General features: G+C 47.0%; 1 protein-coding gene across 3 annotated transcripts in view; it reads right to left on the bottom strand.

Moving 5' to 3' along the window:
- Nucleotides 1–14,614, bottom strand: part of CREB5 (cAMP responsive element binding protein 5) — a 488,046-nt gene that overhangs the window by 390,735 nt on the left and 82,697 nt on the right. For 2 of the 3 annotated variants that reach the window (XM_051963010.1, XM_051963008.1), the window contains exon 3: nt 11,018–11,111. In XM_051963010.1, coding sequence (XP_051818970.1) covers nt 11,018–11,111 — 94 coding nt within the window. Of the gene's footprint in view, nt 1–11,017; nt 11,112–13,184; nt 13,292–14,614 lie in introns of those variants that run through there. The other variant, XM_051963009.1, reaches the window with a different exon arrangement.

Here is a 14,614-nt window from a genome sequence, read left to right as displayed (position 1 = left end):
GATGATTCAGACCAGTGATCTTGTGATAGAGAGAGCCCTCTGCACCCACAGAGAGGGCTGTGGGAACTTAGTGTGGATCACAACACAGTATTTTTACTTTTTGTTGTTGTTTGCTTGATTTTGTTTTCTTTCTCCTTTTTTTTTCCTTTTTGATCTGATTTTTTTTAATGCAGCATGATAATTGTATAAATATATATATATATATAGCTATATATATATATATACTATATATACAAATATATGTGATTTAATTATATTTCTTCTTTTTATTTTATTTTAATAACTTTTTATTTACAAGTTATATGCATGGACAATTTTACAGCATTGACAATGGCCAAACCTTTTGTTCCAATTTTTCCCCTCCTTTCCCCCACCCCCTCCCCTAGATGGCAAGATGACCAATACATGTTAAATATATTAGAGTATAAGATTTAATTATATTTTTTCAATGATTAACATATATTGGGAAAGGGGTGTGGGGAAAGGGAGGGAAAAATTTGGACCACAAAGTTTTACAAGGATCAATGTTGAAAAATTATCCATGCATATCTTTTAAAAATAAAAAGGAAAAAAAAAAAAGAACCATTTTCTTGTAAAAGGAATCTTACAAATTCCTTCCCAAAGAAGAGTTAGGTAGGGGCTCGACGAAGCTCAAAGGATGTGTGGTGTTAGCTTGCCTTACTCCGGACGGTTCAATGGACGCACTGGCCAAAAAGCTAAGCGGAATAAGACAATTGTGGTACAAGATGCCCTAGGTATGCAGTCGGAGAACCTGCGGGCAAATCGCAGCTTTGCCTCTATATGACCTTTAGCAAATTATTTGGTCTTTTCTGGACCTTGGTTTTCTCATCTGTAAAATGAGGATATGGGGAGTCCCGTCTCCATGGAGTTGACTATTTGGTACTTTCCAATTCGAAATCTTTAAACCACTCTTTAACATTTTGTGTATGTGACATACATACACACACATTTATATACATATGTGTATAGGAAGGGACATAGAGACAGAGACAGACAGAGAATGAGCAGTCACCAGCTAGAACCAACTCTTTTAACTACCCCAAGCCCCCCAAAACGCCCAGTTCCCCTGGAGTTTGACTCCTATCATTTTCTCCACTGTAGCTGACATGATTCCTCCCGAGTGAAGTTGTGGGACAGGCACAAATCTGAGGCCTGAAACCTGATGCCTTGAAAAAAAAATTGTTTAGTCTGCTGTGCATTTAATAATAGGTGACTAGCTTACTCAGCTGCAGAACGGCGCTTCACTTATGTATCTGCCCGTGTTTCATTTTTGCCTCCATCACCGTGGAGGAAAGGTGACGGGCTCTGGGCAAAATAGACAGGACTGGGAGGGATAGGGGACTTCCCGATTTCAACAACGATCCCATTTCTACGGATCTGTCCCTTTTCCCAGGGTTCTTGAGTAAGAGAGCTGGGAAATGGGACTTTTTAAAAAATCACTAATAAATAATATGAGAAGGTGAGTTTCTGTCTTCTCCAAGCAGCCTCCCTTCATCCATTCTTTAATTCATGCTCTTTAACTCTGACCCAGAAGTCTGAATTGGGGAAAAGTCTGAAATGAAGAATTGTTTTAAGAAGGATAATATCACAATTTAGAACCGGAAGGGGTCAGAGAGACCATTTAATGAACCCCTAAATTTGACAAATAAAGCAATTGAGGCTGAAGATACTAAAGTGGCTCACTTGGAAGGGGTGTCAGAGGTCACCAAGCCCAATCCTATCATTCTACAGATGAAGACATGAAGGTCCAGAGAGACCTGATGGCCTGTACTGTTCACCCAAGGAATCGCCAGCAGCAAGCTGGAATGATAGATACAGAACTTCCAAATCACGAGATCTAGATGTGAAATGGCCTTAAGGATCACTCAAATCAGCCATTCTTTACCTGCAGCCCATGAATTTGTTATTGTTTAAAACAAATGTCATCTGTATTTGATAACGTAAACAAACTGGTTGTCTTTGTAACTCTCTTTATTTAATGAATTTCTTTATTTCTTTATTTTTTAGCACAGCTTATGTAATAACAGCATCACAAAGAAAAATAACTTGCAAAGACTTTAGAATTCTCATCAATGAAATGACAAGCCGGGATTCCAAAAAGCTGATGATGAAGAATGCTGCCCGCTGCCTGACAAAAGTGATAGACTCAAGATGTAGGATGAAAAAATATGTTTTTGGAAATGGGGCATTGTGGGAATCGGTTTTGTTGGATTATATGCATTTTTGTTTGTTTTTAATAAAATGTTTTCAAAACATACACATGGATAATCTGACAACAATGACTCTTGCATAGCTTTGTGTTTCAGATTTTTCCCCTCGTTCTTTGACCCCCTCCCCTAGATGGCAAGCAATCCAATCTATGTTAAACATGTTAAAATATATGTTAAATCCAATATATGTAAACCTATTTATACAATTCTCTTGCTGCACAAGAGAAATCAGATAAAAAAAATAAGAAAGTAAATGAGTAAGAAAACAAAAAGTGAGAGAACAACAAAAAAAAAGAGTGTAGTCCACACTCAGTTCCCACAGCCCTCTTTCCAGGTGAAGATGGCTCCCTTTAACACAAGATCATTGGAACTGGCATCAATCATCTCATTGTTGGAAAGAGTCACACTCATCAGAATTGATGCTGCCATGTACAATGATCTCCTGGTTCTGTTTACTTCCCTCAGCATCAGTTCATATAATTCTCTCCAGGCCTCTCTGAAATCATCCTGCTGATGGTTTCTTATAGAACAATAATATTCCATAACATTCATATACCATAATTTACTCAGCCATTCTCCAACTGATGGGCATCCATTCAATTTCTAGTTTCTTGCCATTACAAAGAGGGCTGCCACAAACATTTGTGCACATGTGGGTCCTTTTCCCTTCTTTAAGCTCTCTTTGGGATACAGGCCCAGTAGGAACACTGCTGGGTCAAAGGGCATGCACAGTTTGATAACTTTTTGAGCATAGTTCCAAATTGCTCTCCAGAATGGCTGGATCCCTTCACAACTCCACCAACGATGTATCAGTGTCTCAGTTTTCCCACATCCCCTGCAACATTCGTCTTTGTCTTTTCCTGTGATCTTAACCAATCTGAGAGGTGTGTAAAGTTGTCTTAATTTGTATTTCTCTGATCAATAATGATCTAGAACACCTCATATGATTAGAAATAATTTTAATTTCTTCATCTGAAAATTGTCCATTCATATCCTTTGACTATTTACCAATTAGAGAATAGCTTGGATTCTTAAAAATTGAGTCAATTCTCTATATATTTTAGAAATAAGGCCTTTGAATTGATGAATTTCTACCGTTATTTAGAGAAGTCTTCATGTTTCAATAAATGGTCAGAGGGGTCAGTGACACAGAGACAAGAGGTTCTGATCTGAATTCAGGGTCACGAAGAGCACCCAATAATAAGTCTGAGCTAGATCTTCTGCCTCCCAAGTCCTTTCTCTTCCCACAATCTCTTCCCTTCTGAATACAGTATCTTCCCCTGTTCAAATGTAGCCTCAGGCAGTTGCTAATTGTGTGACTCTGGACAAGTCACTTATCCTACTTCCTTCAGTTTCCTCCATGAGCTGGAGAAGGAAATGGCTAATCCTTCCAATAGCTTTACCAAGGAAATTTCCAATTCCTTTGGAAGAGTTTGGAGCAGCAGGGACTTTTCTCTCTGCCTCTGTCTATCACTAGGCTGCCATTCATCCCCCATTCATACATTCAAGAAACATTAAATACCTACTGTGTGCAAGACAGATCTGAGGAGGAGATGAAAGATTTGTCACAGATCCTGTTCTTGTGGAAGTCACAACAGAAAGTGAATGCAGAGAAAAATATGATATGGAGGGAAGGGAGATCTTAGAAGGCCCTTTTCCTGTCTGTCTCTTAAAATCCTTCTTTAAGACTGATTCAAGGGATATCACCCCCAACAGGCTGTCTGGAAGTCTCCAAGATGTCAGCGCTGCCACATCCCAATATCCCTTGGTCTACAGTAGGAGCTAGCAGTTATCTAGTGCGTTAAAGATCTGCGAAGGGCTCTAGGGGGGTATCTCCTTGGTCCTTACAACAATTCCACGAGATAGATGATATTATTCCCACTTTACAGATGAGGAAACTGAGACAAATGACTTGCCTGGGTCATGTATCTAGTGCATATCTGAGATCATAGTTGAACCCAGACAGTCCCGACTCCACAGTTTAGGCTTGTACCACAGAGCTGTTGTTATTTCAGTTCACAGATTTAATTCTTCAAGTGACCTCAGAAGGCAACTGGTCCAAAAGTCCTATTATGGAGATGAGTAACTGGGACACACACACACACACACACACACACTCATATACACTCACACACTCACACATACACATACACTCACTCACACACACACTCACACTCACACACACACTCACACACACTCACACTCACACACACACTCACACACACACACTCACACTCCCCTACCAAACCTACCAGGGTCTGAATTTGTTTGATTTCCCCCCTAGATTTAAGCTGCTTGAGGTCAGTGGTCATTCTACTTTTGCCTCTGCAGCCCTAGCACGGGCCTGGCACACAGTAGGCCCTTGATAAGTGTTTGTTGCTGGGTTCTCCATCTGCCCCTGCTTGTGGCGGCACACAGTGCGCCACTCCCCGGGCCAGAGATGAGATGCAATGCTGCTGGGCGGCCCCTTGCCTAGAGAGAGTCCTGGGCCTGATGGAAAGCAAGGGGAGCAGCTCCCCTTTGGGCTGTGGGGGTTTGTGGGTATGAGCCAATGAGATGAAATCACGATGATTATACACTAAGAGAGCGCATTAGGGTGGGCTGTGCATTCTAAATACATCATCTCATTTTTGCCTCATGATATCCCTGAACTGTAAATGTCATTTCTCCCATTTTACAGATGTGGAAACTTCTGACTGGGGCTGAGTGATCTGCCCGTGATCACGGGAGTGTCAGAGAACGCGGGCTCAGCCAGGTCTCCGCCACGACGGCCGCGTCTTCCCGCCTCAATGTCCCTCTGTGGACCCCCCAGGAGTGGCGAGCCCATCAGCCGGGCCCGTCTTCCCCAGAACCAAAGTCTCCCACGAGTTGACAGGGACCCACGGGACGCGGCTGCGGCCGGGCTCTGGGAGCCTCTCCCGGCCGCCTCAAACTCAAGACAGTCCAGGTCAGACTCGGACAGATGGGGATCTCAGCAAGGACTAAAAATACCCAGGTCACCCGCTGGCCAGGGAGGCGGCCACAGGCTATTTTTCACCCTGGAGGGTTCAGAGCTGGGGCAGGAGGGAAACCTGATCACCCAAAGGTCACCCTGCCTTCGATGCACCTGGGCTCCCAAACACCTGGCAACTCGGAAGCGGCCTCGGAGAACCAAGCTCGGGAGTCGGGAGGCCCGGGTTCAAGGCCCAGCGCTCCTGCTGGTGAGAAGAGTCACCTTGGACAAGTCATTTGATGAGAGTTATCCAGTAAAAGAAAAAAAGCATATTGGCTCTAAAGCGAGAGAATCTCCCTTCAGACCCTCCTCAGCAATATTTGGTCAGTGGCTAAAAATCCTCCCTGTGCCTCTGTTTCCTTGTCTGTAAAACGCCGGGGACATTTCTAGCTTTTGATTGGTGATCCGGTTCTCAGTTCCCTCCTCCGTAGCAGGAGGGGATTGGACAAGATGCCCCCGGGGTCCCTGACAAGCCCCGTACTTAAAGCCCCTAAGTGCTGGTAGCCAGCCCGAGAAGAGCAAGGCGGGCCAGAGAGGACCCAAAGACTGGTCGGCACCAGCACGTGGTGGGGGCAGAAGTCACACTGGGAGGGGAGCAAAGACAAGGGGGACATGGAGAAGAGGGGCAGCAGTCCCCATTCGGCGCCTGATCTACATACAATTCTATCACTTTAGAACTGACAGAGTCTAGCAAGATTATCTTTTAGTTCAACCCCTTCCATTTTACAGATGAGGAAACTGAGGCTCAGAGAGGCTGGGACTCCGAGCTGGAAGAGACTGTGCATCATCAAGTCAAACTTTCTCCATTTTGCATTTAAGGAAACGGAGGTCACGGGGTCCCATCATGCCCCAAGTCATGCAGTTAGTAATTGTTTGAGGTAGGATTTGAAAAAGTTTTCTGCAGACACAGTCCGCCCTTGTGCCCACTATATCGCCCTATGTTTGCATGTATGTAAATATAAATATATATATATATAGTAAAATAAATGGGACTAATTGGGGATCTCCTTCCTGCCAATCATCCAAGGTTCAGGATACAGAACGCCCTGCGAGGGCTCTGAAAACAGGCGATTTCTGGTCCATCTCCGCGTCTGCTAAAGGAAAAGGGCTGCAGGGATTTATATATCTATATGTAGATATGGATAGATAGAGATTTTTTGATTTGCGTTTCTTCCTGGGAGTCGGCAAGACCCGTGTTCAGTCCTTTCTCTGACTCCAGAAGAAACGCTCTAGGACCAGCATCTTCCCTCCATCGGTGGTGTCCAACACGTCCGCCTGGAGCGGGAGCATGTGGTTATTTGGGCGGCCGGGGGCGCCATGATGCATGGAGGGCCGCTCGTCTCCCCCAGTTCGAATCCAATCTTAGACCCTTCCTGAACGAGTCGCTTCACCCTGTTTGCCTCATTTCCTCATCTATAAAATGAGCTGAAGGAAATGGCCAACCAGGGCAGCATCTTCTCCCCAAAAACCCCAGATGGGGCCTTGAAATGGTCAGAGACGACTGAAAAATGACCGGAAATCCCACCCACCACCACGGCCACCCTACAGCCACCGCCAGCACCGCCGCCATTACTGCGGCCGCTCCCCCTCCTCCCACTGCCGTTACTGCCCCCCGGCCACTGCATGATCCCCCTCTCTGTCCCAAGCAGGTGCTAGGAGTGGGGAGGAGGCTCAGGAAAGTGACAGACGGGATCGTGGCTGTGGGAGACAAAGTGAGGTGGGCTTGAGCCCCTCCCACCTCAACGGCTGCTCCGAGGGAGGAGGCTCTCTGGGGGTCCCCTAGGGACCGGCCCAGGAAGAAACTTGGCGAACCGGAGGCCTCGAGTCGGAAAGAGCCGGGTTCAAACACTGCCGGCGCGTGCTGTGTGGCCCCCCCAGGAAACCCGCCATAAATCCTTCCCGTAAATGGGGAAAATCCAAGAGACAACAGTAGAGAGGGGGGCACTGCCAAGCCCCGCCTCCTTACTGTGAGGCCGAGACAGGCTCAGTGAGGAGGGACAGATACGGGACCTCAATGACATTAGGGCCCTCGAGTTCAAATCTGGCCTCAGACACTGAACACTTCCTGGCTGTGTGATACTGGGCAAGTCACTCCTCAGCCAAAAAGAAAGAAAGAAAGAAAGAAAGAAAGAAAGAAAGAAAGAAAGAAAGAAAAGAAAGAAAGAAAGAAAGAAGAAAGAAAGAAAGAAAGAAAGAAAGAAAGAAAGAAAGAAAGAAAGAAAGAAAGAAGAAAGAAAGAAAGAAAGAAAGAAGAAAAAAGAAAGAAAGAAAGAAAGAAAGAAAGAAAGAAAAGAAAGAAAGAAAGAAAGAAAGAAAAGAAAGAAAGAAAAGAAAGAAGAAAGAAAGAAAGAAAGAAAGAAAGAAAGAAAGGAAGGAAGAAGAAGAAAGAAAGAAGAAAGAAAGAAAGAAAGAAAGGAAGGAAGGAAGAAAGGAAGAAAGGAAGAAAGGAAGAAAGGAAGAAAGGAAGAAAGGAAGAAAGGAAGAAAGGAAGAAAGGAAGAAAGGAAGAAGGAAGAAAGGAAGAAAGGAAGAAAGGAAGAAAGGAAGAAAGGAGAGAAAGAAAGGAAGGAAGGAAGGAAGGAGGAAGGAAGGAAGGAAGGAAGGAAGGAAGGAAGGAAGGAAGGAAGGAAGGAAGGAAGGAAGAAAGGAAGAAAGGAAGAAAGGAAGAAAGGAAGAAAGGAAGAAAGGAAGGAAGGAAGAAAGGAAGAGAAAGAAAGGAAGAGAAAGAAAGGAAGGAAGGAAGGAAGGAAGGAAGAAAGGAAGAAAGGAAGAAAGGAAGAAAGGAAGAAGGAAGAAAGGAAGAAAGGAAAGAAAGAAAGGAAGAGAAAGAAAGGAAGGAAGGAAGGAAGGAAGGAGGAAGGAAGGAAGGAAGGAAGGAAGGAAGGAAGAAGAAGAAAGAAAGAAAGAAAGAAGAAAGAAAGAAAGAAAGAAAGAAAGAAAGAAGAAAGAAAGAAGAAAGAAAGAAAGAAAAGAAAGAAAGAAAGAAAGAAAAAGAAAGAAAGAAAGAAAGAAAGAAAGAAAGAAAGAAAGAAAGAAAGAAAGAAAATTTTACAAAAACATCCCCCGAATCCAAATGCACAGCTCCCACGTCAGAAAGCCTGCTCTGGATTGTCCTGGACGGGTAAAATGATAGCATGGCCCCATAGAGAGGCAATGAGCTACAGCTTCTCCTTCACTGCTTGGATAGCATCCTCCTCTGGCACATATCAAATCAACACGCATTCATTAAGCACCTACTGTGTGCCAAGCATGGGGCTAAAGCGCATTCCTTGTGCTAATCTATGGCAGCCCATGTCTTTCTCCTCTATAGGAATCCGATTGTCTCGGACTAAATGGCCACCGAGCTGCCTTCAGCTCTCCCAGTCCGTGACTTGTTCATCTAGGGCCCTCTAGGCAAGGTCATAATAACAACAAAGCGATGTCAGGAGATGCCAGGTGACCTGGTAGACAGGTCATTACAGGAGCTGGAGGGACAATGATCTGAGTTCCAATTCTGCCTCAGACTCCAGCTGTATGATCCTGGGCAAGTCACTAACTCGCCGTCTGTAAACTTGACCCCAGCCTGACATGTGGGACCTCCCCACCTCCCATGATCAAGCTTTAATCTCCTTGTCAGGCTGGCCCTCCCTGGCTCCCTCTCTTTCAGCTCAACTGAAGACCGGGAGGGGCAGTGAAAAGAACATGACTTGGAGCTAATGAGCCTGGCTCTCAATCTCACCTCCATCACTTACTACCTACGTGACCCTTCCTGGGTCTCAGTTTACTCATCTGCAAAATGGTAGAGCTGGATATGACCTTCCTGCCCCAGATCTGGAGTCTGTTCCAAAGCTACTTCTGGTCCTCGCTTCCTGCCCATGTACTGAGTCTAAGAATCCCAGCCCCACAGGGTCAGAGAGGCTCAGAGCTAGAGCCCAACTTGGGTCTTTACGGGAGCCCCTGGGCAATATCCCCACCCTGTGGTCGCCCAGCTGGTGGTGGGAACTCTCGCCCTCCCCTGACAGTCCGTTCAGCTTGGGAAGCAGCTCACGCTTAGGAAGACACGAAGAGTGTGTCCTTACCTCCCCTGGGCAGTCGGAGGGATCCTGGGAGCACAGACAGAGCCGGAAGGGCTACACCAGCCTCCCCGCCCCGATTTTAAAGCTAGATTCTAGAGACACTTGTCCCAGGTCAGATGGCTAGTAAAGGTCAGAGACAGACTCTGAACCTGGATCCTCTTGTTCAGATCCATGACAACCGACTACCTCTGGGGAGGGGGCTCTGGCTTCATCGTCAGTCCCTACTGAGCTCTCCTTTCTTTAAATCTGGGGGGAACACAAAGATGGATAAGGAGGTAGGGAAGTATACAAATGGATGGATGGATGGTTGGATAGACGGATAGATGGACAGATAGATGGATGGATGGATAGATAGATGGATGGATGAATAGACAAACACAGACAGATAGATGGACAGATAGATGGATAGATAGGTAGAGAGACAAAGAGATGACAGATATATCTAGATAAATGAATAGGTAGAGATGGATGGATGGATGGATGGAGAGATAGACAGACTGGTAGATGGGTGGATGGATGGATACATAGGTAGAGAGATAAATAGGTGACATATAGATGTATAGATAAATTACTAGGCAGAGATAGATGCCAAAGAGGTATCTGTATTTCAATATGATTGGTTCCCTTCATAATCCCAACTATCTTATTTAGGAATTTAAATTTAAATGCGAGAAGAAGTCCATATGCTCCACCAGACTACTCAAAACGGTCAAGAACGCTTACAGTATTTCTCCTGTCTGTGCTGAGTCCATGTCACACTCCTAGCTTCCCATCCAGAAGTCTCCCGTGGCCTTTCCTACGAACAGAATCTCTTTGGTGCTTGTCTACTCCATTCTTAGAACTTTCTTTTTAACATCTTGCACAGCACGCGCACACACACACACACACACACACACACACACACAGTGTCTAACTCTCTGCTTTTTGAAGTTTTCTTGGCAAAGGCACAGGATTCAGTTGCCATTTCCTTCTCAGATTATTTTATAGAAGAGAAACTGAGACAAACGATAAAGTGACTTGCCCAGGATCACACAGCCACTATGTGTCCGAGGCCAGATTTGAAGATCTCCTCGATTCCAGACCAAGCATTTTATCACTTCACCACTTAGCGGCCCCGCTGATTATATTAAGGAGTTTAAAAAACAGAGTGTGTGTGTTGATAGTGCTATAAATAAAAGGAGTGAGCTTTGACCCCTATCTCAGACATTTTCTAGATGTATGACTCTAGTCGACTCAATGAAATTCTCTTCGCCTCACATTTACCATCTGTAAAATGGGGATAATCACCTTCTTTATAGGGTTTTTATGATGAGCCAATGAAATTGTGGATGCATCAAATCTTAAAAGGAGAGCATGTTAATACAGAAGCGGTGACGACAGTGATAGAGAGGATGCCCCATGAAGGGTCTTCCTCTCCCACCACCATTTAGTCGCAGGGAGCCTCCTCTCCAAAAGGCCTTGAAGGGAGTCAGAAAGAAGTGGGACGAGTCCCGCCTCGGACCCGTGCCGACCTCCACTAACCCCCTCGGTGTCGGAGGCAAGGTGCGATAAAAATCTGAGCTATTATTGTCAATGTTCTCCACTCCCAGAAAGGTGGGAATCCCGAGTCAGCTGCTGGCCTTTGTGCTACATGACTTCAGCGGTCGCTATTCTGGGGGCCCAGCCTTTGCCGGCGGCCCGGCCTCTCCCCCTGCGCCCCGGGAGGCCGGAGCGGGTCCTCTCCCACCGGAGGCTCCTTACCTGTTAACAAACTGTCTGTTTTTATTGAGGTAAACTTCAAAGTCATCTCATGCTTGTGTCTGTGGATCATCAGATGGTCCTCGGTCGGGAAGCGCTGGCGGACAAATACAAAGAAAAGAAATCAGAAAGAAAGGAAGGAGATCTATTCAGCAAGTTTCATGATAGTCATTTGGCACCGGCTGGAGGGGGGAGAATGGGAAATTATCATCCAGCAATTCAAACATGGCAGGAGAGCCAAGAATCGCTTGGGAGAAGTGAGAAAGTGTGAGCTGGGGTTCCAGTTTTTCTTATAGAATGAAACATTCCGTCTGCCACCCCAGTGAGTGAGTCAAAAATATGGGCCCTTCCCCGGCTGGGGAGAGAGCCCGATGGCGGGCAGCATTTCCCAGAGGAAGGCCAAGAGTCTAGAGTGTTCTCCGCTTCCCTGCCCCCAGGGGACTCCAACCTGGAATGCTGGGCTTTTTCAAATAACTTTTGTCACTCTCTGGGACAAATGAGGGAGGGATGTGCTGAGAACTGTCAGTGATTTCAAAGTAAAATGTAGCGATAATATTTTTGAGAAAACACCAAAATGAACGAACTAAATCAGTTGAGAGCGTTAGGGGAATCTAACTCCATTCGATTCAACAGGTAATTTTTAAAGCACCTGCTATGTGCACTATATATTGAACTCACAATGGGGTATCAAAAAATGGAGCAAACTTTGCCTTTGAGCATCCAAAATTTTACTGGGGAAGAAAAGATATGAATACGGGTATCCAAAAAGCATTTTAAAGTGGCTACTATGTACCAAGAAGCCATGTTGGATGGTAGGAATAAAATGCAAAAGAAAGAAAAAGAGAGAGAAAGACAGAAAGGAAGGAAGGAAGGAAGGAAGGAAGGAAGGAAGGAAGGAAGGAAGGAAGGAAGGAAGGAAGAAAAAGAAAGAAAGAAAGATAGAGAAAGAGAGAAAGAAAAGAAAGAAAGAAAAGAAAAATTAAAGAGAGAGAGAAAGAGAAAGAAAGAAAAGAAAATCTTTATTCTCAAGGAGCTGACATTCTCCTGGGGGTTTAGGAGAGACTTCCTTGTGGGGGGTGACCAATGAGTTGCGCTTTGCAACTAGAAAAGGGTCCCATGCAGCAGAGGTGGAGAAGGACAGCTCTCCAAGGGGAGGGGGATCTCACAGAAGGGGAAGATGGACATTCGTGTACAATAGCCACCTAACCAGTCTGATTGGGATGGAGACTACAGAAAGGGGAAGAAGATGAAACTGGGCTGGGAAGGTAGAGGGCCGGCAGACTGTGGAGAGCTTTAAACGCTTGGGCAGGAAGGAGATGTTTCTCTCGAGGCACAGGGAGCCACAAAGGTGCTCCCTTTGGATTTGAATCCACTGGAGAAGGCGTCAGGCTCCAGCCCTACCTCTCCCCATGTGAAACAAAGTCACTCCCCTTCCGGGATCTTAGTTTCCTCAAAGGCAAAATCAAGGGTCGCAGTAGGCCCTGAAGCCCCTCCCAGCTTGGATCGAGGGTCCCCTGTCCAACAGGTGAGTCCGGCTCAGAGCCATCCTGTGGTCCATCAGGAAGCAGCACGTTCTCCTCTGAGCTGGAGGTCTGAGAGAGCCGAGGGCCCCTCCCTGGCTGGTGGGGAGGCTCCAGCACAGAGATAAAGCCCGGGCCAGGATGTGCCTCGAGGCTGGCCTGGCACCCAGGCCCGCTGGCTCCCCTGGGGGGGACTGTTCTGAGAAGGGGAAAGGGTTTCCTTATGGCAGAGACCCTGTCCTGCGGGCAAGGGCACCCTCTGTTCCACACGGGGGCCAAGGCCCAGGAAGCAGGGCCAGCACCCGGTTCCGGCACCGAGCACAAGGGGAAGCCGGCCCCAGCCAGACTCGGGGAAGGGCCCAGACCCACGGACGCAGCGCGATCACCGTCACTGGGACCCCGCTTTTCTAGAGACTGACTGGGACAAGGACAGCGGCCGAGGGCCCGCAGAGACCCACTGGGCGTCTCCCGGTACATTTTGCTTGTTCTCTTTGTGCTGTTACTGAGACCAGGGGACGGCCGGCTCCCTGTGCTCCGAGGCTGTTACACTACAATCTGTGTCCCCGGTGCTTGGCACACTGGGGCTTCGTGGGACTGCAGGGTCTCCAGGCCCGGCACAAGGGTCCGGCGACCCCATGAGAGGCACCCACCTTCGGCTGGCTCGCCCTCTCTCTTCCGATAGGCTGCCCCACCCAGCTGGACCGAGTCACGGGGCTGTGACAGAGGGGTCTGGAGAAAAGGAAGGAGCCTCCCTCGGGGCTGCTGATTGGTTTACACTTCTGACGTCACAAGGGGGCCAGTGCCAATATAAAGGAACCTGGAAGGTTCTGGCAGGGAATATTCTAGAGAGGGGGGTTCTGAGGAAGGGAAAGGTATGGTAGGGTACCAGGCCGGACGTGAGGATGTCTCTGAGAGGAAGTCAGCCTGTCAAGGAAAAGGCCGGAGCCAGGAAACTAGGCCTCCTATGCTTCCACAACCAGGCTGACACTTCAGTGGGAGGCAGACCCATCGGGGATGGACGGATGGGTGGATGAGGGAAAGCCACTATTAAATGCTTACTGTATGCAAAACTCATATAAGTGATGGGGATGGAAAGAGAAAAGTAAGAGACAGACTCAGTTTCTACTTCAAGTCTAACAAAATGGGGGGGGAGGGGCGGAAGAGCGAACATTTATTTAGAAAAAAAAAAGTCATCATAACAAAGGGAAAAGACAACTCTTCTCCCTGTTCCATTTTAACCCGATGTGGAAATTCCTGCACCCAGAATCCCGCAGGCCCCACCCAGCCAGACCTGCCTCCATCAGTGAACTGTCCCAGAAGCTGCAAGTGGGCGTTGAGGCGCCCTTGCTGATGTGGCTTTATAAAGGCTGGGGTCGCGGGACTCGGGCCCGGAAGAGGGTTAGACCGTCTCATTTACACGTAAGGCAGCGCAGCCCTGGGCAGGGCTAGGGACTTCCCAAGGTCAGTCACACAGCTGGTTAATGGGCGCCTCGCGGTATGGCAGAATGGGTGAGACTCCTGCAGTCCCCTGAATACCAGTTATGCTTCCCCTGTGCCTCCGCTTCCTAATCTGTAAAATGGGTATATCTCTGGTCACAACGTCCCCTTCACAGGGCTGGTGGGAGGAAAGGGAACGGACCGGAAGCCATTCTCTCTCTGGGATCTGGCATCCTGATGGAGTCTCTTTTAGAAGATGTGACAACTTTTCAAAGTCTCTTGAGCTCACAGGATCATAGAGTCTTCGCTTCAGATGGACAGGGGATCTCAGAAGGCTCCGAATGAAAAGAACCCATTGAACCCATTATACAGATAAGACCCAGAGTCGGTGAATTGTCCAACTTTCATCTCTATTGCTGAGTAGAGTCCAACTCCTCAAGACCCATTAGGGGTTTTCTGGGCAAAGAGATTCGAGTGGCTCCCATTTCATTCAAGTAATTATCATGATCACAACTGATGTTAAAGGGTTTTACCTGCATACCCCATCTGCAGGGCAGGAAGTAACTTGGAAGTGAGTGGAGACCAAGCCGGGCTTGGGGGAAATGCCACAGAGCCCCCCCTCACTTACAGGTTAAAGGGGCAG

Source organism: Antechinus flavipes, chromosome 5 (genome assembly GCF_016432865.1).
Source record: "Antechinus flavipes isolate AdamAnt ecotype Samford, QLD, Australia chromosome 5, AdamAnt_v2, whole genome shotgun sequence".
Classification (NCBI taxonomy): domain Eukaryota; kingdom Metazoa; phylum Chordata; class Mammalia; order Dasyuromorphia; family Dasyuridae; genus Antechinus; species Antechinus flavipes.
Note: the sequence above shows the minus strand (reverse complement) of the source record. Positions and strands in the feature narration are given on the sequence as shown.